Here is a 24,143-nt window from a genome sequence, read left to right as displayed (position 1 = left end):
AAATAAAAATTTCACAGATCCGTGTTAAGTGACTTGTCTTTGAATGTGAGATGTGAAATAATTAAAACTGGGACAAATGTCATTTTACTTGTGTCAGTCATATAGACAGATCTAACTAGTTTTTTCCCAAGCCCACACAAAACCAATCATGTTGGGTAACTAATTATGTGGCCATTTGGAAAACTAATTCCATTTGAGGGTTGTTCCTTTTTCTTCCCCACTCCCATCTCCATGACAAAATGAGTTCCCCAAGATCAAAGTTTTTAAATTTGTGCATATGTATGAATGAGGAGAAACTGAATTGTACATATGTAGTTGGTCTTTTGGGATGTATATGTATATTTTTGTGCACTTGCAGCAAGGCAGTGGTATTCTAGCATTCACCAGCTATATTATATACTATGTGAAGATTATGGATGCATAATGGGTTCTCCATAACACAAAAGTAGCATTAATATAAAACACATAACAAAATACAAATATACACAAACACACACACACACACATTTCTATTCCTATTTTGGCTTAGATCAAGAATGAGAATTTATATACTTTTTACTTATTGTAAACTGTTCCTTATAGTAAGGAACATCAAAATGGATATTTAAATATCAATTCAGTTATAGCACTATAAATCTTAGAATCATTTTCTACATAATAATACTATGGTATTAATTGTACCCATTTTAAAGGTAAAGGAACTGAGGTTCAGTGCTACCTTAAAATAATCAAGGAAGCAAAACTCAAAAACAGGTCTGACTATGGGCCCAGTACTCCTTCCATTAAAAGTATTTACTGTATAGTATACTTTACAGATTGTATAATTCTTTTTTTATTCTTGTGATATTTCATGTCATCAAATAAATAGCACATTAAAAAAATAACAATGGGGAGCAGCTAGGTGGCGCAGGGGATAGAGCACCAACCCTGAAGACAGAAGAATCTGAGTTCAAATCTGACCTCAGACACTTAACATTTCCAGCTGTATGACTCTCTGGGCAAGTCTCAACTTGCCTCAGCCAAAAAAAAAAAGAAAAAAAAAGAAAAAAAAAAAAAAAAAAGAAAAAGAAAAACTCTGAACTATGCTACTTTTTTTGACCAGATACTTAAACTCTTCAGGTAATTAACTACTATAAAATGATGGGGTTGGATGAAAATCTTACAATTACAAAGGAAAAAAAGAACATTACAAAAAATTAATATACTGCCTACTTAGCAAGCCAATCAAAAAGGCTCTCAAAATATTCACTACTATAACCTCATCCCACCTTATACAATCACCATTTAGAGTAAAAATAAGGCATTAAAGAGAAGATTGAAAAATCAGAAATCCAGACCTTTCAAAATTTGCTAAACTCTCCCTTTAAACAGCAAATCTAAATATTTATGACTATCTCAAAATATCTAAATTTCTGAACTGAAGTTAATGACTAAAATTATTTCATAAGATTAACACAGATCTGTTTATTACAAATCTGATCATTTGAATATATAATATATTGATCCCAAAAGACAAAAACTAAAAGAAAACCAATTGTTTTCTTCTATCACAGGAATTAAGTTAAAGGAATAACATCCAGTTGAAAAATCAAAAGATGTGAATGATGAAATTTTTTTCTGAGCATAAACTGACATCCCAAATACATAAGGAAAACCATTGACCAATCTCCAAATCAGTTTTAACAAAAACAAAGCTGTCTGCAGTAGAATAGAATGCAAAGAACACTGGACTTGAGAGCCAGAGAACCTGGATTCAGATCCTTACTCTTTTGCGCCCTGGGTGATCTTATCTAAGCTTTTTTTATTATAAAAGATTATAGACTTTTAAATCCTTTTTGTGCCTCCTTTGCACACTGAGGAAGTCAAATCTATAGGCCTTTTTCTGAATAATTCTTAAATGCACAAAATAACGTACAAAGGATTTTAAGGAAACCAATTATGTTACCAAAATGTTTAAAAACTAAGTATTAGATTTCCTATTGAGAACCCTTCAATTATATGATTCCTAACATCTCTTCTAGCTCTAAGTCTATTATCTTAATACTATTTTAAGAGGAAAATTCTAAAGGAAAATTAGTCTAAATTAATTGTTACATTTAAGTGAGTGCTAATGGGTAGAAAGCTAACAAATATATAGCCTTTCCAAGAAAGAAAGGAGACGAATTGTTTGAAGAAGCTGCTTATTCTCTAAGGAATAATAATGTGGACCATAGGTGCTATCAGTTAAGAGAATATTCAGTAAAGGTCAGAGAAAGAAGAGATGATTTAGAGGTGGTTGGTGATTCCCTGATGAGAAGAGGTTTGTGGCTGTTGTTTTAATTAAGCTGATAGTAGCAAGGTCAAGCTGTCTTTTCCAAGGCTTATATCTGGAGCTGATGATTCATGTGGACAGAGATTATACTCAAAAATAACTCAGAAAGCATTCTTCAAATTAGGGAGTCTTGGGCAAAAAATTGAAGACCTTAATGGCACAAATGTTATTTTCAACACTGAAAGAAAGGCCTTCCTAAAGTAGACTTGGGAAAGGAACAGATAAAACTTGATACTGGAGAGGAGTTTGGGTTTGACTTAAAATATAAACAAAGTTTAGTTTAGTTAAGTTATGACTTAAAATATAAACAAACACAAATAGCAATGCTTAGTAGAAATTGTGTTGGTATTGAAAATCTTATTAAGATGTATAGGGAAGGGGAGAAAAGTTATGTATTCCCAAGCTAAATATCAATGAAAATAACTGTATGTACAAAGAATGGCTGTACAGATGACTTTTAAGTTTAGAACTGAAAGTAAAAAATTTTGTAGGGTCCCAAAGCTAAAAATCAAACGCACAATGTGAACAAGATGGCCTAAAAAATTTAATGCAAGGTAAATCTGATCACAGAAATATCACTGAGAATTGGTAGAATGCAGCCCATAATTATAATAAAGCTTTGAAAGGATATATTATAAGACAAGATAAGAAAGGAAAATAGGGAGAAAGAAGATAATAGGAAGCAACAGAGTAGTGTTTAGTTCTGGATTGCCATTATTGTAAAGATAAATATTTCTCAAAAACTTTTTGGTTTATACCAAATATACCTAATATGTTAGAGTTCTGAGCAATCAATCAGAAAAACTGTTCAGTGCAAAAACCAATGGGTGATACCCACCTCCTGACAATGAGGTTAGGCACTACAAAGATGAAAGAGAACTCTATTTTTAGGAATGGCCAATATTTGTTTTATTTGCCTATGCATAAGGTTTTGTTCCTCCCCCCACCAAATGTTTAGCCTAGTAAACAGCAGATACAGGGGGACCTGACAACTACTTTTAAGTACATGAAAAACTGTCACATGCAAGAAGGTTTAGATTTCTTCTGCTTGGCTCCAAAAGGCAGAACAATGGATACAAGTTGCAAAGAGGAAATTTTTTCTTAAGAATCTGGTCCTTCAAATTGGAAATTAGTATGACAGAAACTAGGCAATGACCCACAAAGATAAGGGTTCATGATCTAGACATAACGAATGATATTATAAACAAATCAGAAGAGCATAGTATAGAACATAGAACACCTCTCAGATCTGTGGAGGAGGAAGGAATTTGTGACCAAAGAACTAGAGATCATTACTGATCACAAAACAGATAATTCTGATTATAATAAGTTAAAGTTTTTGTAGAAACAAAAGCAATGCAGACAAGATTAGAAGGAAAGCAATAAACTGGGAAAACACTTTTATATTCAAAGGTTCTGATAAAGGTCTCATTTCTAAAATATATTAGAGAATTAACTCAAAGTTATAAGAATTAAAGCCATTTTCCAAAGACAAATGTTCAAAGGATATGAACAGACAATTTTCAGATGAAAAAATTGAAACTATTTCTAGTCATATGAAAAGATGCTCCTAATTACTACTGATCAGAGAAATGCAAATTAAGACAACTCTGAGATACCACCACACACCTGTCAGACTGACTAAGATGACAGGAAAAGATAAAGACGAATGTTGGAGGGGATGTGAGAAAACTGGGACACTGATAAATTGTTGGTGGAACTGTGAATGGATTCTGGAGAGCCATTTGGAACTATGCTCAAAAAGTTATCAAACTGTGCATACCCTTTGACCCAACAGTGTTTCTTATATCCCAAAGAGATATTAAAGGAAGGAAAAGAACCCATATGTCCAAAAATGTTTGTGGCAGCCCTTTTTGTAGTGGCAAGAAACTGGAAACTGAGTGGATGGCCATCCATCAGAGAATGGCTGAATAAATTATGGCATATGAATGATATGGAATATTATTGTTCTATAAGAAACAACCAGCAGGACGATTTCAAGAGAGGCCTGGAGAAACTTAACATGACCAGATGTGAAGTGAAATGAGCAGATCAGGAAATCATTATATATAGCAACAAGAAGATTATATGATGATCAATTTTGATGGACGTGGCTCTCTTCAACAATGAGATGATTTAAATGAGTTTCAATTGTTCAGTGATGAAGAAAGCCATCCACACTCAGAGAGAAGACTGTGAGATCTGAGTGTGGTTCACAACATAGTATTTTCACCCTTCTTGTTGTTTGCTTCCATTTTATTTTACTTCTCTTTTTTTTTCTTTTGCTGTACAATAATTGTATAAATATGTATGCATCTAAAGGATTTAACATGTATTTCTACCATGTTTAACATATATTGGACTACTTGTCATCTAGGGGAGGGTGTGGAGGAAGGGGGGAAAAGGTTTTGCAAGGGGACTAATATGGAAGAATTGTCCAGACATATGTTTTGAAAAATAAAAAGTTTTAATTAAAAAAAAAAACCTGGTCCCTCTAAAAGTAGAATGGGATCCTTAACACATCATAATGGCTTTCCTCTCTTTTGGAGTTGTTTAAATGCTCTTGATGATCATTAGTGTATCAAATTCTTTTTTCTGATATGATTTGATCTAGATGCTGGGTAGAGTTTCTTTAAACTAAAACATTCCACAATTTTGTATGCAATAGGAAGCCATTGAAAGAGGTGTAATGAATACAACTTGACTACAGGAATAGAAAATATAGCAAGATGAGGCAGCTAAGTGGTGCAGTCCAAGAGTACCAGTCCTGAAGTAAGGAGGACATGAATTCAAATCTGGCCTCAGACACTTACCACTTCCTAGCTGTGTGACCTGGCCAAGTCACTTAACCCCAATTGCCTCAGCAAAATATATATGTGAAAATGTGATTTTGAATTCCTCCTTTAATACATAATGGGTATATGAACCTAGACAAGTTACTTAACTTCTAAATGTTTTAGACAACTCTGATATAATAAACTCAATAACTAATAAAAGTTGCAAAAAACAAACAAACAAAAACTACCTTTGCTCAGCAAGTTTCTTCCTCTGGGAGCTCCAAAACAAATGAAATTAGGGGTTTAGCTAGTCTTTATTTCTATTCCTATATGGCAATTATGATCACCACCCACTCTGTGGATAAGGAAACTGATACCCTTCATCAGGCACAAGGAATCTACCTATGACTAATAATAATAATATTTAAAGTATGTTAAAATTTTGCATTTAATTCTCATAATGATCCTACAAGTTAGCAAGTTTTATTTTATAAAAAAAATTAAAACTCAATGGTTATGTGATTTGTCCAAGGAAAAATCAAGGATCAGAATCCAAGTTTTGCAGCTTCAAATTTAGTGCTCTTTCCTCTCATGACTCCATTTAGCACTTTTTCATTTTCCTATTGTAAAAAAAAATTTAGAATCTATATCATATGGAAAATGTAGAAAGAATATTAGGAGTTTCAACTTATTTATTACAAAGTTAACTGAATTTTTTAAAGAAATAAGTGAAAAGTAATAGTAGGATTTCAGGACAGAAACAGATATAAAAGGATGTATAATGGCAGTTGAGAATATATATAAACTATTATCCTAGTAGTCACAAATACAGAAGTGAATTAAGAGTTGAAAGCATTTTCTGAACTAAAAGGACTTGGAAAAGTGAGAAGTATAATATATGACTTTTAGAGCCAATAGAATTTTAGAGCCAATATGTTATCTCCAACATATTCAGTTAGTTGGGGATAAGAGGTAACCTATTTAAGACAATTATCTTGGGAGAATGACAACAGTAAATATAACTAAAAGAAAGTTTTTTTTCATACCTGCTTTAAAAATACTCTGTAGTATGATGAGTAGGGTAAGAGTAGAACAGACAAGTAACAACAAGAGTCCAGCATCTAAATAACCCTAGATTAAATAAAGTATTTACGTTGATACTATTTATAATACAAATTGTCAAATAAATAACATTTGTATATTTATATTATGTTTACTATATTGACATTTCTGGGGCAAACTGCCTTCTAAATCAGTGGATTCCTAGAAAAATTCCAGGTATTAGTCACTGTATTCATTAGAGATGTTCTAATTATATCATTTTCTATGTGTTTCTCTATTCCCTATATTCCATTTATAATATGTAATCTGTTAGAACCTTTTGCTGCAGTTCTACTATTTTATAAAAACTAGTATAAAAGCTATGAAGAATATTGCTAGAACATTCACCACAAATCAATCATCATAACTTGAATTAAATTTTGGAAAAGTCTTTTTGACAATTTAAGAAATAAAAACAAGAGCCAAGTTCAGGGGAAAAAAGGACAAAAGGGAATTGAAGTATTTCAAATAATTAACATTACATATTTACTTCTGAAAATGCATTTCTAAGAAACCCAAGCAGAAAAAAGTTTTCTTAATAAACTTTCTCTAAATGCATAATGATAAAAAAAATTTCAATTTAATTATACCCATGAATTGTATTTACATAAAATGAAATATTTTAGTTGAGTCCATTAACTATGATTGGGATGTCCATAGCTGCACAGTCTAATAAACCAATATAAATGATTATGTTTCACATTATGAAGAATTAAGTTCTACTATTTTCAACTCTAGCTCTAGTCAGTTCTTTAAAAAGCATATAATTGGTCACAAGAAAGACTAAAGAATAAAAGTAGTATCTATCAGGGAAATTTATAATCACTATTAGAAAAAATATAGCAAAAGTAAATTTGGTTGATAAATTATCATTCAACAACAAAATATAAGAATAACACAGTCTTATGAAAAAGATGGAATAGGATCATAAAAAAGTGTTTACCCAGGTTTATGCCTTGGACCTTTAACCATCAGGCCTCCATCCATAGCTCTTTTGGCAATGATATGATCTTGACTGGGGCCTACAAATTTAAATACATGAGACGTCCCAAACTGAACCTTCATGCCACTCTGCAACATAGTTGTCTCTGAGATACGTTGCCCTTCCACATAGGTCTCCGCATCAATATTTCTAGGAGTAACTGTAACAACTCCATCCATATTTGTTAAGTCACAATGGTGAGGCTGAATTCCTGGACCAAACAACTAAATTTAAATCACATAAAAAAAGTGTAAAAAAAAAAGTCAATAAACTTTCATCATTATTCTATATAGTATTTATACTTCTGAATTTTTAACAACAAATATATCATCAAAGTAACTAAATTTTTTTTATTGAAACTTTTTATTTTTAAAACATATGTAAGGATATTTTTTCAACCTTGATCCTCACAAAATCTTGTATTTCAATTTCTTCCCCTTCCATCCCTAAATGGCAAGTAATTCAATTAAATTCATTTTTATTTACTCTTGAAAACAATTTTGTCAAAAGCTTTTTTCTTTTTTTGGCTGAGGCAACTGGAGTTAAGTGACTTGCCCAAGGTCACACAGGTAGGAGGTGGATAAATATCTGAGGTCAGATTTGAACTCAGGTCCTCCTGACTTTAGGGCTGGTACTCTATCCACTGTGCCACCTAGCTGCCCCCTAAAGCTTATTTTCAACATGTGTATGTATGTGTGTGTGTATGTGTGTGTGTGTGTGTGTATTCATCTTACCAGATATATCATGATAATGCATATTTCCACATAAATTACAACAAAGACTAAACTTTGTAAGAACCAATTCATGTATATATTAATGTGACAATTTCACAAAAAATAAAATCAAGATAATAATCCAGATGTAGCTGAATGAAGAAAACTTTGGCCATTAAATCTAAATTAATCTTCAAATGTTAGTATGGTATTAAGCAAAATGATAGTGAAAGTATATTTTAGATTTTAATCTGCAAAGCACGCACCAAAAAGATTATCAATTAAATAGCAATGGAAGACCATAATAAACTTTTTTTCGTTTCCTTTTTTTGCTTAGGCAATGAGGGTTAAGTGACTTGCCCAAGGTCGCACATATAGGAAGTGTTAAGCGTCTGAGACCAGATTGAATTCAGCTTCTCCTGACTTCAGGATTAGTGCTCTACCCACTGCGCCACCTAGCTGCCCTTAATTTTTTTTTCTTTATATCATAATTTCAAATCAAATGATAAAGACGTCAATAGCTTTGCTCACCTGAATGGAGTTCTCATCAAATTTTTCTGTTCCAACTTCAGTGATACTTAATTGTAGACGGTAAAGTTTTGGTTTATCTCTGGAATCAGAACCATCTGTGTCAAGGAAATGAAAAGAAAACCTTCATCTAAAAGTCAATGATAATATATAGTTTCTACTACCAAATGCAATTCTCAACAACAGTTCTACACCAATGCTTACATTATGTCTTCCAGATGATCCTGGTTTACTGAAGGGTAAACCAATAGAGTACAAACTTCTGCATTTTATACAGCTTTGGTCTGCTGCTTGAGGATAGGTCTATAGGTGTATAATGGAAAGGATGACCACTACTAAGCTGGTCACTTGTTTTTGAATTCTTTAATAACTTCAAGAAGGGTAAAAACAAATAAAAAAACACAGAATAGTCCTTATGCCTATGTAGTGAGTATAGTAGAAATGAGGTAGAAAGTTTTAATCAAACAGCTTTTTGGACTACCAGCAAACAAAATCAATTTAGCTGATGTTACTCTAAATATGAATCTCTTTTCCAACAACCAAGAAGTTTCCATTTTCATTATAAATAAAACTCAAAAGATTTAAGAAGTTTCATGTAAATAGAAAATAATTTGTTCTTGGAAATGGTAATAAGAGTTGCTTCTGAAGTTCTACCTCACAATAATCAGGTTTACTAATATAACAGACAAGGAAAATGACAAATGCTGAAGGGAATATGGGGAAAGTTGGAAGCTAATGCACTGATCCAACCATTTTGGAGAGCAATTTGAAACAATGCCCCAAAGGATATAAGTAAAAAATCTATCAATACCCTTTGACTCAGCAATACCAATGTTATGTCTATTACCTCAAAGAAATCAAAGAAGGAAAAGACTCTATTATGTGCAAATATATATTAGCTTTTTCTGTGGTGTCAAAGAATTGAAAACTGAAGGGATTATCATCAATTAAGGAATGGATGAATTTGTGGTATATTATGATTGTTATTGAATACTACTGTACATTAAGAATTGATCAGCAGGATGCTGTCAGAAAAACCAGGGAAGACTTTCATGAACTAATATAGAATGAAGTAAAACTAAGAAAACATTATACACAATAGTAGCATTATCATACAATGATCAACTGTAAATGACTTAGCTATTCTGAAGATTGATGATGAAATATGTTATCCACATCCACCATCAGAGAAAAAACTGAGGAAATCTGGGTTACAGATCAAAGTACACATTTTTGTTGTTGTTGAAAGAATTGTGAATTCAAAATTTAAAAGATTTTTAAAATTTTACACATGAAAAAAAGAGACAGAAAGAAGGGAGGAGGAAAGGGAGGGAGGGAAGGAAGGAAGAAGAGAAAGGAAAAAGGGGGAAAAAAGAATGAGATAAAAGTCAAACACACACACATATACATACCCCTAGCACTATTGCTATAAAGACCCACTGGAAAAAAAAAGACAATACAGACACAAATAACAGATGAGGAGGAGGTATGGATCAGTTGAAAACAGCATCACTGTTCTATCAATGAGATGCTCTATCAATGACAACTCAGAATGATTGTAGTGCAAAAAAGAAGGAGACTTTGGTTTGAAGTCTGACTCCTAAGGGTTGTTATTTTTTCCTACAAAGTACGTATTTATCATCAAGATTAAATTTTCAAAGGACTAGAATTCAGTCTGTTAACAGCATTCCAGGTCTCCTAAGTACAGAGTTTGTGAGGTGGGGTGGGGCAGAGAACCTATTTATTATTGCAAGAAAAAAAAAATCAATCACAAAAATACAAATATGCACAAAGAAATAAAAGAAAACATAAAAATAAAGGTGAAAATGTAGAAAGTGTTTAAAAAGAGGGACACACACACATACACACACACAAACACAAATATGTTGTCTAAATGTGATACATTCTACAGTACGAAAATACCTAATGAAGTTACATAATGGCAGGAATTTTTACTACTTAAAATTAAAATTGAAAATTGTGTCTTTTACTTTGAATTCCCTCTAAAAAAAGGCTGTTTTAAAAATATTTATATGTGTGTTTGTGTGTGCATACACACACACACACACACACACACTAACACCATACTCACATTCACATACCCCACTTCATTTTGAGTGAAGCGAGTTAAATTACAATCTACATTCTAATATCACTACCTACATAGACTTGGGAAAATCATTTAAGTTCACGAACAGAATTGGGTGTTGGACTAGAAAGGATGAGCATCTCTAAGATCCTAGATCTATGCAAAGAGCTACCCTATCATTGAGGATAAGAGTTATTAAGTCAGAAACAAAATATACTTCTCATTCTCTTTCCTTTACCTATTACCTCAAACAAAGAAACCACCAAAGGAGTGGCGTACTTTGATCTTTTATAAATAAATAGTTAGATTCTGAAATCCAAGGGACAAATAATTAGGCCTAATGATGATGATTTTTTTCTTTTAATTTAGTAAATCAATAATTATAATCTTACATTGGGAATAATTTACAAAAGAGGATAGAAAAATTGTTGAGCAAATCAAAAGTGTAAACTTGTTTTCCCCTCAAGAAATAAGTACTTGTTAGTCCTTTGCTACTCATTTCTTTCTAATTATCTCCCATCTTACTAAGGAATAAGTTTGGGGCACTTTTAAAATAAAGAGAATGATTTCATATCAACAAATCATATTAAATAATTATTTCCTACAAAGAAATTTTAAGAATCACAAATAGGCAGGCAAATAAGGAAGGTGATAAATGCTTTGCCATTCAGTTCCTATGAGTTTGGACTCCTACTCTGGTTCAACCTGACTCCCTATCTCTAGTTTTTTTTTTTTTTTTCTTTTCCTAATTGCTATTTAACCAAGTGTGAGAATAGTACAGAAGAAAATAGTTTTTTATTAGCCTTTGTAAACAATGAGCACAATGTTCATACAGATCAGTATTTTTCCCCCCAATAAAAAAAGCACAGCTCACAGAAAGAAAGCAATTTAAGTGCTTCCTTCACATCACCTTTAAAAAAGATGTATTAAGTAAACAGGGACATAGGCAATTCTACCATCCTCCAAAACATTTTGGGAACTCAGCAGGAAAAAAAAATCTATATAAAACTTGGGTACAACAATTTAAGAAAAGATGGACTGAATCTGATTATTTTATTACATTCTTGTTTTCCATAAATAACTTATAAAACAGAAATATTAATTTTGCTTCCATTATTCTATCTCATCTTAATGTGAAAATGACAAACACAGATAAAATTGCTCAACTATAAAACTAGATACATAAATATTAAAATGGGCAACGAATAATGCTTGCAAATGTTTCTTGAAATTTTATGCCTCTCCAACTTATGCTGTACGTATCTTGCTGTTTGCATGTTTTCTTCCCAACTAGACTAAGAACGGTCTTTTGCCTCTCTTTGTTTTCTTTCTTAGCACCTAGGACAATGGCATATAGTAGGCACTTAATAAAGTTTCTTTATTGACATATATATATCTGATTTCAAATAAAGTTAACACCACAGATTTCTTACTAAATAAATTAAGATTACTGGTTTGCACAATTCTTTAAGATAAAAGAGTAAGAGTATTACCTTCAGATTTATGCAGCAACTTAACTATATAAAAATTATGGTTCTGAGAAAAGACTAATATTTTGTCCTTTGACATGGAAACAATGACTGCCATAAAAAATATTTCAAAGTGTAATTAAAAAGGCACATGGAATATGGGGAGTATATCAAGGCAAGAAAGTCTAGTTTTACTGAGAGAAAATTAATTTTATTATTAGAGACAGTAGCTCCTAGGATCGATCAATTTAAATTGACAGACCACATGCAAATCAATTAACCCTCTAGTCCTCAAAATCATATTCCTGCTGTGTTAGAAAATAAATAGAATACATTTATGAAAATTCTTCTCCTTCAACTCTACCAAATTGATGAAAAAATTAGACTGATTTATTATGGGAGAAATTCCACACCTTTCAACCCCATTATGAACCAATGCATTCATTTAAAATTTCAAAGTTGAATAGTATTCATATCTGCAAGCACCTAGAGTTGGAACAAAAAAAAAGCCAAAGTCCCCAAAATTGTAACTTCAAAATGCAAGTGACATATATGTGTATATCATATTAAAGTTTGCTGTTTTACAAAATCCTATTTGAATCACAACAATCTCATAAAGCAATTAAAACAGATATTAATATCCAGATCTTGCAGATAAGAAAATTAACACTCATTTGATAACTTGCCCAGAGTCACAGAGCTGATAAGCATCATATGCAGGATCTGAAACCAAGTATTTTGCTCATTGCCCAAATTGCTTTCAATTCATTTCACTATTCTGCTTCTCAGGCCTAACAATTTCTAGGAAGAAAAGCAATCTTTTTGACTAATGAGCTTCCATTATACTTCAGAGCTAGAAGGAACCCTTACACGATTAAGTCCACTCCCTCCATTCCACAGATAAATCCAGCATAGTTAAGAGAGCTGCCTATACATGTTCTAGTCAGATATATAAAGTTATTGTTAAAAGCTACCTATACAGCATGTAACTAACTTCTAAAAATAAGTACAGATCATTCTTTTATATCCATTTCAGTACATTATCCAAGATGTTCAGTTAGTGATATGGTTAATAAAAAGTAGTATTAAACATTGAATTACCTTCATAAGTGTGATAGCTGTAGTAGGCAAAGTGATTCCTTCTGCCTGGGGTTAAGAACACATGCACAGGACCCAGGTGAAGGCACCATCAGCAGGACAGATACCATGCAGTACATGCAGAAGGGGGAAGAAAAAGAAAAGATAGGAAAGGATGAAACTGTAGTGAGACAACACTTAAATTCAATTTTATAGGATGAAAAAGTGCATTTTGCCCCCACCAGTTTTTTTTTTAATTATAAGAATCAAAACAACAGTGCTCCCCCCTTCTTAAAAAAAAAAAAAAAAAAAAAAGGATCAGTGTGGATGAACTGTTTCTAATGGTGTTGTAGAAACCAACAGGCAAGGTATTAAAGCAAACACTGAGACAATTGGTCAGTCACCAAGCAATACACAAAAGCAACAGTTAGTTTATAACATAAGAAGGTCTTGCATTTTTTTCAACTCTTTATTAGCTGTCCAATGAGTATATTTTGATCCAAAACCAGAAGAGAAATAATTCCTCAACCCCACTCCCATAATCCATATATTAAAATTTCAATTGTCTATCCTGTCATAGGCTTTTAAGTATATCTGGGTAGGTCTTTGTCTAATGGAAAAAAAGTAGTTAACTCAGAAGCTACACAAGGGAACATCATCAGGGTTAAGAGACTAACAAGTGTTTCTTTCTTAAAAGAAATTTGTTTTGTTCAGTAAGAATGCTGCCCCCACATCAGATGGTTTTGCCAGGTTGGAAATCACCTGGCAAAAACCAGTCACTAGAAAGAAAGTATTTTATTACTATGCTTGCTTGCCCATTTATTTATTTGTTTGTTGCTGTGTTATGTCATGATTTAGTAAGAAGACTGCTAAATTTTAAATATGTCCCTGATTCTATGCAGTTATAAATCTCTACATGTATAGGAAGCAATAGTAAGAGAAAATATTAGATTAAATGAAACTATCATTAAAAGTTATTTTCTTACTTGATTTTATTCATACACACATTGTTTGATGAATTGGAAGCATTATTGGTAGGATGAGATATATAAATCTAAGATGCATCAGATTCTGATCATATTTAAAGTAGCAGTAAATAGTATATTAAATTCTCCAATTACCTTAAAAAACACCCCTAAAACTGGTCAAACTTAAATCCCCCCACCTCCAGTCAATTTTATATCAGCAAACTGCCTACAATAAACATGCACTTATGCAAATTTACGTACTCTAGGGAAATAAAAAATTTCAATATAAGTTTTCTTCTTTAAAGAAATGAATTAACTCTACTTCATTTATACACACATAGTGTATATGTACATATACACACATAGGTAGGTGTATGTGTGTGTGTGTGAATAAAAATACATAATGGAGTTGACTTAAAAGTATTTTCAGAGTAGAAATGTTCAGACATGGTTCCAAAGAATCCAAATAAAACCATACTATGCTAAAGTGACTAAATGAAAAATTTCAGGAGAAAACACACACATATATAAAACAAACAGACACACACACCCCTAATCTTTTCTTAAATCATTAACAATAGTTATTACCTGGAGCCATATTACCATTGTTTCAAATAGTCTAATTTATAAAAAAACTTTAATTAGTTGGGGGAGGAAGGAAACAAAAAAGTTTTAAGTTAAATGAAATGAGCTTTTATGCAAAGTTAGTAACAAAGGAACAGTGTGATAAGTGAGCAACCAGGTGAATCATATCACATAAGCTTTTTTGGTTCTAATGCATTAAAATCATTTTTGGGGAAAGGATCGAACTCCTGTATATACTGATATATACTAACCCAGTATCAAAAGATTTCCAAATCAAACACAAAATCTATTATTAGATAACAACTTAGTCAAATTAAGACTGTTTATACAAAAATGTATGAGACCCAGAACATGAGACATAGTTCTTATCTTGAGTTAGTTTTCATATAAAAATAATTTTGTACTAAGAATTTATAATTACTAGTCAAATCAAAGTGTAAAGGCAAAATTTCAGATTATGAAAGCAAAGTTATAGACCCACACATGTATATATGGGTATGTAAATACACACGTATGTTTGTATATATTGCCGTATGTACACATGTATGTTTGTGTGTGTTGCATGTATCAAAATGATGACCACATTTATATTTACATTTTAGGCATTCAAGTGAGTAAGAATGTAATTCTAACCATGTAGCATATGAAAGTGCTACTTTTTCAAAATGGTAAGAACATACACTGGACAAGCATGATCATTAAAGAGAAAAAAACAAAAACCAAGAACTTTCAGTAACAATTTTTCTGTAAATGTATAAATGTCTATATTTCACTAAAGTTATATATTAATCAATATACTGAACATACTTTTTCTTTAAAAATATAGAAAGCATAAATGCAATTTAGTCTACATATGGAGTACATATTTGAAAAATACTTCAAGTATAAAATCAAAAATAGTAATATTCTAGCAAATATCTAAAAGATCTTTCCTTCCTACTCTGTCAAAGACATCTTTTTAGAAATATGGGCCATTAATAAGGAATAGTCAGTGTTTTATAGTATTCAAAAATTGCTTAGGGGAAGAAGGTAGAATACAGTACATATTTAAAATTTAATCTATATTTTTAACATTTCCCCTATTATTTTCTTAAATTTAAATAATCAACAATAAATCAAGCCTTGACTTTTCTTATTTGAGGCTTTCTGAAATATAAATGGTCTCACTAATAATCTAGTATAAAAAAGCTCCAGCATACTCTAGAACTTATATTCAACCAAACATATTACAATTTTTAGGAACTGCTGATACAAATAAAAATTAGAAGAAAAAAAAATCTTCTGTCTGGAAAAAACCCCTGTTTTTAATTAATTATAATTAACTAATTGAATATATTTGATCCCTAAATATAATAGGCATCATTATTTTGTTGCAAAAAGCACAGTTTGATCTTATATGCATAAGTTTTTACATATTAAAAACTAACTTGACAGTCAAAAGGCTTAGCCAGTGCATAGAAAAAGGTTATAATAAGCACATTTGTGTAAGTCAGAACCCTTATTACCTGGACTTAATTCTACTAAATACGGCAGTTTTTCAGGTGGGAGTGAAGAACCATAGCCAGACCCTTCAGCTCTTTCCTTCCCCTTTAGTGGTTTTCCGTCGATTTGCTTCTTCAGTTTCTTTGGGACATAATCAGGTGGCCTCCTTTTCAACTGAAAAACTAAAATTCCTAGGGAGAAAAATTAAATTCAGTCTCAGATCACTCTTGATAATATACTATGGAAGGCAATTTCCCAAAACTCTAGCATAACATTCCTAGGATTCAAATTGAATAAATAACTTTACTTCCATTAACCACATTCAATGACCAGATAATACATATTAAAAATACTGGTTTAAAACAATTTTAAGGTTCTAATGATATTTAAAAACTATTTAAAATTACCAACTTTAGTCGATAATATAAATTAGACATTAAATCAGAAAAATTAAGACAAAAATCTGTATTCTTTTATTAATATCACTCAAGTATTGCACAGAATCTAAAAAATACATGAAAATTAGAGCTAGTAAAATACAGCTGAGAAATTTAATGAAATGACCTGCTCAAGTTATACAAAGAATTCATGGCAGAATATGAAGAGAACCCCAGTTTTATATTCATATCGTTGGATTCTTTTCATTACAGAATTTGTAATTTAGTTTTTCAAATATCAGTAATTTTGAGTAATTCAGAATTATTGAGGATCTATAAAAGGACATTTTTCTTATGACATTATTTTATGTCATTTGTAACAGAAGGTTTTTCGAGGGTCACTCATGAAACTCTCAAAATATTCTTTGTTTTGTTTAAAACTTTTTGTTAGCTATTCTTCACTCAAATTCCTGGTGTATAAAAAGATTCTAAGACATTATATAGTAATTAGATAGCATAGTAGATTAAAAGTACCAGGCATAGAGTCAAAAAGATCTCAGTTCAAACAAGCCCTCAGATACTTACCAGCTATGCCCCTGGACTAGTCTTACTTACTGTTAATTTTGTTATTGCTATCTGCTAAATAAGCATAATATAAGCACCTTCTTCACAGAATAACAACAATAATTTTTAGGGAAGTTAGGTGGCTCAGTGGATAGAATACCAGACCTGAAGTCAGGAAAGCTTTATAAATTCAAATATGATCTAAGACCCATTTTGCTGTGTGACTTTGGGCAAGTCATTGCATCCTGTTTGCCTCAATTTCCTCATCTGTAAAGTGAGCTGAAGAAAGAAATGGCAATGCACTCTAACATTAAAGTGTTCTATATATGCTACCTATTATTATCACACGAATATGATATACTCCAAACACATTACATTGTATCAGATGACAGAAAAAACTTAAATTCAAGTATTCATCTATTATACAAATTCTGTTTAAGTTCTAAAGCCTTGCACAACTCAGCCCCCACTTATCTTGATACCTCTACAAGTCATAATACACAATCTATGATCTAGCAAAAATGGTCTTCTGGCTCCTCATACATAATTCTTCACCTCCTGTCTTTTTACTTATGTGTTATCAGTTGTCCAAACCTAGAATTCACTTCTTACTCACTTCCATCTGTTACAATCCCTCTCTTCCATCCAGATGCACTGTTCAAACACCATATTTTCTACATTAAACCTTTGCTGCTATTGTCCCCAACTGTGAATGCCTCACTCTGGACCTTTCTTGTATTTAACTACTTATTATAATATATATGTTTTATTATATATACAAATATTCTATATAAATTTACATAAGCATTTCTCCCTCGTAAATTAGAATAGAAACTGTCTTTTTGTATTTGTATCTTCAATACCTAGCATACCGACCACAGTAAGCACAATTGACTGATTGAGTTAAATGCTTTAAACCACACCTCAAAGTCCAGAACAAAGAGCAGTTTTAATAGTTTGTAATTCAAATTAAACTGCTAACAACAAAAAAGCAAACACCTCCTCCCTCCTTCATTTACCTTTGTCACTTGGCCATTCCCTGAAGATCTGTAGGGGGCATTCATCATCATCCAAAATCACTTCTTTAGCACCTTTTTCATCTGAATGTTGGCCTCCAGGAGGAAGCATAACCTATATGAAAAACAGTTGTGAAAATCTACCATAAAATTACCTCATATCAATAGATAAGAAATCAGAATCTTATATTTAGTATGGCTTATCTTTTGATAAAGATAAGTTATATTTAAGCCATCAGTATACTATTTGATTCTCATTTCACTTCTCATTTATTTAAAAAAAAAAAAAAAAAAGTGAAGGGCAGTAATGGCCTCAAAAAGTAAGTAGATGAAATGGTCAACAATATTATAATTCATTGCTAAAATCTGATTAAAAGCCTTTATTATGTATATGTATTATTAAGAATAACCTGCTTAATTACTTTTTATACCTTCAAAGAAGATCTCTACAAAATATTTATTCTAATAAAGATAGACTTTCTCGATCGTATGACCAACAAGATGGTAGACTAAGCATTTTCTCCCATTCCATGACATCTCAATCCTCTCCAAAACAGAAATCATGTACCAAAGGTTAAAGCAACTTCAGCTATCTCTATCATCTAATGTAGTCCCATCTACAGCCCAAAAAAGGTAAAAATAATCCCACCCTCCAAAAGTAACTCAGCTCACTTGGCCTCCTTTCCCTACATCCCACAATTCATCCAGAGAAGCAGACGCAAAGGCACGACACAAGCTTATACCAAAATCTACCCCTAAAACCTGGTGTCCCTCCCTTTTTTCTATTGTTTGCAATAGAAAACCTACAGTTTGTACAAATTGGCTGGGGCCCTGAAGCATGTGGCCACAGTCCAGGAGAAAAAGCCTGCCAGAGGTTGCAACCAGGAAGCGCCAGTGAAGCCAAGGTCTAAACTGTCTACACCAGACCAGGGAATTAAAGAACAGAGCAAGTGGGGACAGATCACTAGGACAGGATACCAAGTGGGGAAGTGTACAATAATTCCCCAAGCCTAAGGGAAGGACACAGCATCAAAATGTTGCAGCCAGTTCTGACCACCCCAAAGTCATGCGGGGCAGAGACCTAAGTTGGAAGGAAAATGAGACACTTTTAATGAAGACCTGAGTAACTATGCTTAGTTGGCAAATAAAAACCGAAGAACCGGTGAAATTGCTCCTGGGAACAGGCAGGAAAGGCCATTGAGAGGGATCAGTTTACCTTCATGATCCTACTTTCCTATGGAGTCTTGGGTAGAACTCCTTCACTATGTCTGGTCAGAAATCAGAGTTTTGTCAGACTTCTGAGATTAAATTTCCCTATAAATCAGTCCATTTTTGTTGAAACCCCTTTGGGGGTCAGTCTGCCATGGAACTCTGCCTCATAGTGTCTCTTCTTGTCCCCCACTAAGCCTCTATTCTTTTTCCTTCTTATATAGCAACAAACTCTTTTAGGGTGCTAAACTCCTCTGCCGATTTAGCCTTTCACCTAAGGGCACATTCCAACCTCATGGTGGTGTCCCCTTCCCCCAGTTAATGGTGAGCTCCACTAGGGAATTTGTCTTCTCCATCATTAATTGTCAAAATTTCTTTCCTTGTGAACTATATGCTCTTTCAACTTTATTTCATATTTACCACTCCTGATGTCTACTCTCTCTCTTCATTATGTCTGTAGCCTAAATAAACCCGCCTTTTGCTAAAAAGAATGGTCATTGTGAACTCTTATGATCAAACCAACATATTACAATTATGACATTAAACACTAAATGTGCCTCTCTAACACTTCAACAACAGAAAGAGCAGGCAAAAATTATAGCAACAGAGTGGCAAAGAGATTTCTTTTTAAATGTACACAAGAAGACAGGAATGAAATCTGATAAGAGGCAATAGGAGGTATTATGCATGGAATCTGTTAACATCCTATCTTCAGCTAAATGCTTCTTTTGTGGAACTATTACAATATAGAAGGATACATAAGTGGGAGTTGGGAATAGGGTAAGTAGAGGAAAGTAGAATTTAGGTAGATAAAAAGTGGTGTCGGGGCCTAAGCAAAGGCTGACAAAATGGGATGATGGCTTCTGAGGTCTCAGGAAGATTATAGCCTTCAGAGAGAATTGGGTCAGGAAGACTGAAGATGGGGAAAGAAGGTAAGAAGTTCCCTTCTTTTCTTTTTAGTGAAAAGAGAGGGGTGGTGAATGAAGATGAGAATTGGATAATGGATGAGGTCTGAGGGAATTAGTACTTGCAAAGTCAGAGGAACAGGAGTGTATGTGGAATCTTTGGAGACATTTAGAAGAGTAGGAGAGCATGAGCAAATGGAAATTTCTACATAAATATAAAAAATAAATCCCTTAAAGATGATATAAACCAGTGGTAGACTGGTTGCAGAAAGTACCTAGAATTTAAAAGCTTTTCCACAAACAAAACCAATGCAATCAAGATCAGAGAAGGAAAACAGAAGGCTGGGGAAATACTTCTTATAGTCAATGTTCTCATTTCTCAAATATATAAAGAACTAAGTCAAATGTATAAAAATATAAGTCATTTCCCAATTGATAAATGCTCAAAAGATATGAACAAGCAGTTTTTAGATGAAGAAATTAAAACTCTCTATAGTAATATAGAGACTATATATGATTATAGATATATGGAAAAATGCTCTAAAACACTGATTGGAAAAATGTAAATGAAAATATCGTTGAGGTAACACCCCACATCTACTAGATTGAATCACAGCATACCACCTTCATTTCTTGTTTTTTCATTCTCATGATTTTTCCCATTTGTTCTAATTCTTCTTTCACAACATGACTAATGTGAAAATGTTTAACATAACTGTATAGGTATAATATCATCTATCAGATTGCTTGCTGTCTTGGGGAGGTGGAAGTAAAGGAGAGAGAAAATCAAACTCAAAGTTTTACAAAACTGAATGTTGAAAACTATCTTTACAATATAACTGGAAAAAAAATAAAATACTATTATAAGTAGTAAAAAAAAAAAAAAAATGCACTGAAAGAGGAAGAAGAGCCTAGAATAGCTTGGAAACTTTGATCACTGAACAGAGAAAACAGAGACATAGATGGATCAATGTTGTTGGCAAAGAAGCTTTCAGTTTCAAATACCCTCCTCAGCTGTAAATACAACATTATGTTTCTGCAATTTCAATCTTTTTAAGTTGGCCCTTTTCCAAGGAAAACAATATCCATACTAACTACAATTTAAAAGGAAAGAATGATACATCAAAAACAGAAGCATATATGCAATAAATCTCAAACCTAGTTACTGAAGGTGACTAAGACATCAATGTAAAAATGATTACTATCTTAGGACAATCTTTACAAACATAAGTGTTTTACATACAGTAGATATTTGAGACTGTTGAACTATTACATTTTTTAAAAATGGATGTTACCAAAAATCACTGTAAAAAATGAAAACTACAAATCTGCCAGCAGCAAAGATTGAATATTAATTTAAAGGATGTTGGTCTCATAATTTGCATTTCAGGGAAGATCAATCATGGCTGAAATAAAGGTTAATTATTTGTTTTCCCAAAAAAAATTTCACTTTCTGATGACAAGAGACATTTTTTCGAAATTCAGAGATCAAAATCAAAGAAAAAATCCCACAAGTATCATATTCTTATATTCTGATTTTTTTTTTACTTTTACTCAGTTTTCTTAATTTATCAAAATCTTTTCTCTTCAAAATCTCAGAAAATAACCAAGAATATAAAATTTGAAAAATGCTTTGCATACTTAATTGTGAAATCCTACTCCAGGAAAATAGGTGAGTCAAATATCACAAAAATAGGTGAGGTGTATTTAATAGATATTTTCAGAAGTAGTTTACCCAGCAATACAGTTCTAAATATGCTATACAAGCTTCTGGTGAGATCCTTCTATTAACAGGGTTATAGATACACTCCTGGAAATTAAGAATAAGGTATAATGGGACAGCTAGGTGGTGCAATGGATAGAGCACCACCCCTAAAGAAAGTAGGACCTGACTTCAAATCTGATCTGAGACATTTAACAGGTCCTAGCTGTGTGACCCTGGGCAAGTCACTTAACCCCAATTGCGGAAGGAGGAAGGAGGAAGGAGGAAGGAGGAAGGAGGAAGGAGGAAGGAGGAAGGAGGAAGGAGGAAGGAGGAAGGAGGAAGGAGGAAGGAGGAAGAAGAAGAAGAAGAAGAAGAAGAAGAAGAAAAAGAAGAAGAAGAAAGAAAGAAAGAAAGAAAGAAAGAAAGAAAGAAAGAAAGAAAGAAAGAAAGAAAGAAAGAAAGAAAGAAATCCTTTTTTGAGTGCTAGCAATTCTAGTACACATAAACATTTTGAGACTATCAAATTCTAAATATCCAAAAATGCTTAGCAACTTAAAAAAAAAATCTTCTAGTTAAAATGCAAGATCGCACCATTTTTCAGGACCGGTGATGCTAATGGAATGTGGTTACTTACACGGGCAACACAGTAGTCCTTAGGGTTTTCTTTTTCCAAACCGTATTTCTCTAAAGCTTCAACCACAGCAAAATCTGCCGTATCTGTGGTTGACAGCAAGATTGTCTTGTATGGGATGTTTGGTTTCAAACTATCTGCATAAATCCTCAGTGTTCCACCTGTTCAAAAAAAAAAAAAAAAAATTAAGAACATAAAATGATGACCATTAAGTGGCATTATTTCAAGTGTTCTCAAATTCTGGTAATTCTAATTCACTTCATGTTTGAAAAACTTCAGTTTGCAGTGAGATCTACTACAATAATTTTTGCCAAAGCATCTTACTAATGACAGCACGGAACAGCTAAAGCTAATTTTTTGAATGCTCTTGTTTTCTGAACAATTTTATTCTAAATATAACAACAACTTACACAATGAAAAGAATCATTGCTTTATTGTCAGAAAATGTTTTACAATTGGGAAGAATGCTGAATGTTTAACAACTTTGTTTTTCTTTTATTTAACAGCTTATTTTGTAGTAGACTTTCTACCAATCATATTTTTACTTCAAAGAATTAAGAGAGTTGCTTTAATGTTCACACTTTGTTTTATTTTAAAATCTCTTGATAAGTTTACTAGAACTAAAGAAATACTCTGTTTAATTTTATAAAACACACATTTCGTATCAGGATAAATCAAAATCAATTCAAAATAGAGCTTCAATTGCCACCTTATCCATTTTTCCTTAATATTTCATATTCAAACTAGGTTTACATATATTTGTTTTAAACATCATTTCTTGCTTCTTTTGTCTATTCAAATTTCTCAATTTTATTTGATTATTTGTCAATATGAAAATATATTTACAGATTCCCTCAGCAGTACTAATGGAAAGGGAATATAAATGACTCCTATATTTTACAGGCACAAAAGTTATGTTATTTGTGCATTGTAAATACTGTGTAAATTCCACATTGGTTTTAAACCAATACATTTTTGTTCAAAAGATTGATTTCAAGTAATCATATTGAATTGATTTAACAGAAAGTATTCAATTACTTAGGGCTTTCTTTTTTTGGTTCTAATATCAAATAATAAACTAACACATCTACTTTATCCTGTTCCCTTTTCTCTTTAATCACAACCTTGAAAAAACACCTAACCAACCAAACATAGCCCCAAAAGTCCAAAACAACCACCAAAAAACTCAAATCACAACACAGAAAAAGAATTAAGAGCTAGAGAAAGCTTCAAAAGTAATCATGATTACAAAGGTAAACTGAAATAATATCAAATACCTGCAGAAAGATTGTAAAATGGAACTCAATGTTTATCACTAATTTAAACATATTTTTCTCAATCATATCCTTGTGATGTCAAGACCCAATGAGATAAAACTACTCAGGAAACTATAACTGCCCTGGATTAGCAAACAGAAGACTATGGTGCTATGATTACTTGTGTAACTGGAAAAATCACTTGCCCTCAGTTTCCTCTTTTACAAAATTAAGAAAAAAGAATTAAGACTAGATGGCATCTAAGAGCTATTCTAGTTCTCATCAATTTTGCCACTAGATGGTGCTCATTAGATGTTTTTCAATTAAATGGGCTGGCACCAATAATAGAATACCTCTTAAAGGGGATTCTTAAGCATTATGGAATTGGGCTAAGAGAG

General features: G+C 32.3%; 1 protein-coding gene across 21 annotated transcripts in view; it reads right to left on the bottom strand.

Moving 5' to 3' along the window:
* AFDN (afadin, adherens junction formation factor) overlaps positions 1 to 24,143 on the bottom strand; it is a 161,876-nt gene that overhangs the window by 71,628 nt on the left and 66,105 nt on the right. For 16 of the 21 annotated variants that reach the window (XM_051998112.1, XM_051998126.1, XM_051998115.1 and 13 more), the window contains exons 6-11: positions 22,493 to 22,650; positions 18,043 to 18,154; positions 16,106 to 16,273; positions 13,072 to 13,116; positions 8,416 to 8,510; positions 7,133 to 7,395 (exon numbers count right to left, since the gene is read on the bottom strand). In XM_051998112.1, the coding sequence (XP_051854072.1) occupies positions 7,133 to 7,395; positions 8,416 to 8,510; positions 13,072 to 13,116; positions 16,106 to 16,273; positions 18,043 to 18,154; positions 22,493 to 22,650 (841 nt within the window). The remainder of the gene's footprint in view (positions 1 to 7,132; positions 7,396 to 8,415; positions 8,511 to 13,071; positions 13,117 to 16,105; positions 16,274 to 18,042; positions 18,155 to 22,492; positions 22,651 to 24,143) is intronic. The other 5 variants (XM_051998122.1, XM_051998131.1, XM_051998132.1 and 2 more) reach the window with 1 other exon arrangement.

This window comes from Antechinus flavipes, chromosome 4 (assembly GCF_016432865.1).
Source record: "Antechinus flavipes isolate AdamAnt ecotype Samford, QLD, Australia chromosome 4, AdamAnt_v2, whole genome shotgun sequence".
In the NCBI taxonomy this organism is placed as follows: Eukaryota; Metazoa; Chordata; class Mammalia; order Dasyuromorphia; family Dasyuridae; genus Antechinus; species Antechinus flavipes.
Note: the sequence above shows the minus strand (reverse complement) of the source record. Positions and strands in the feature narration are given on the sequence as shown.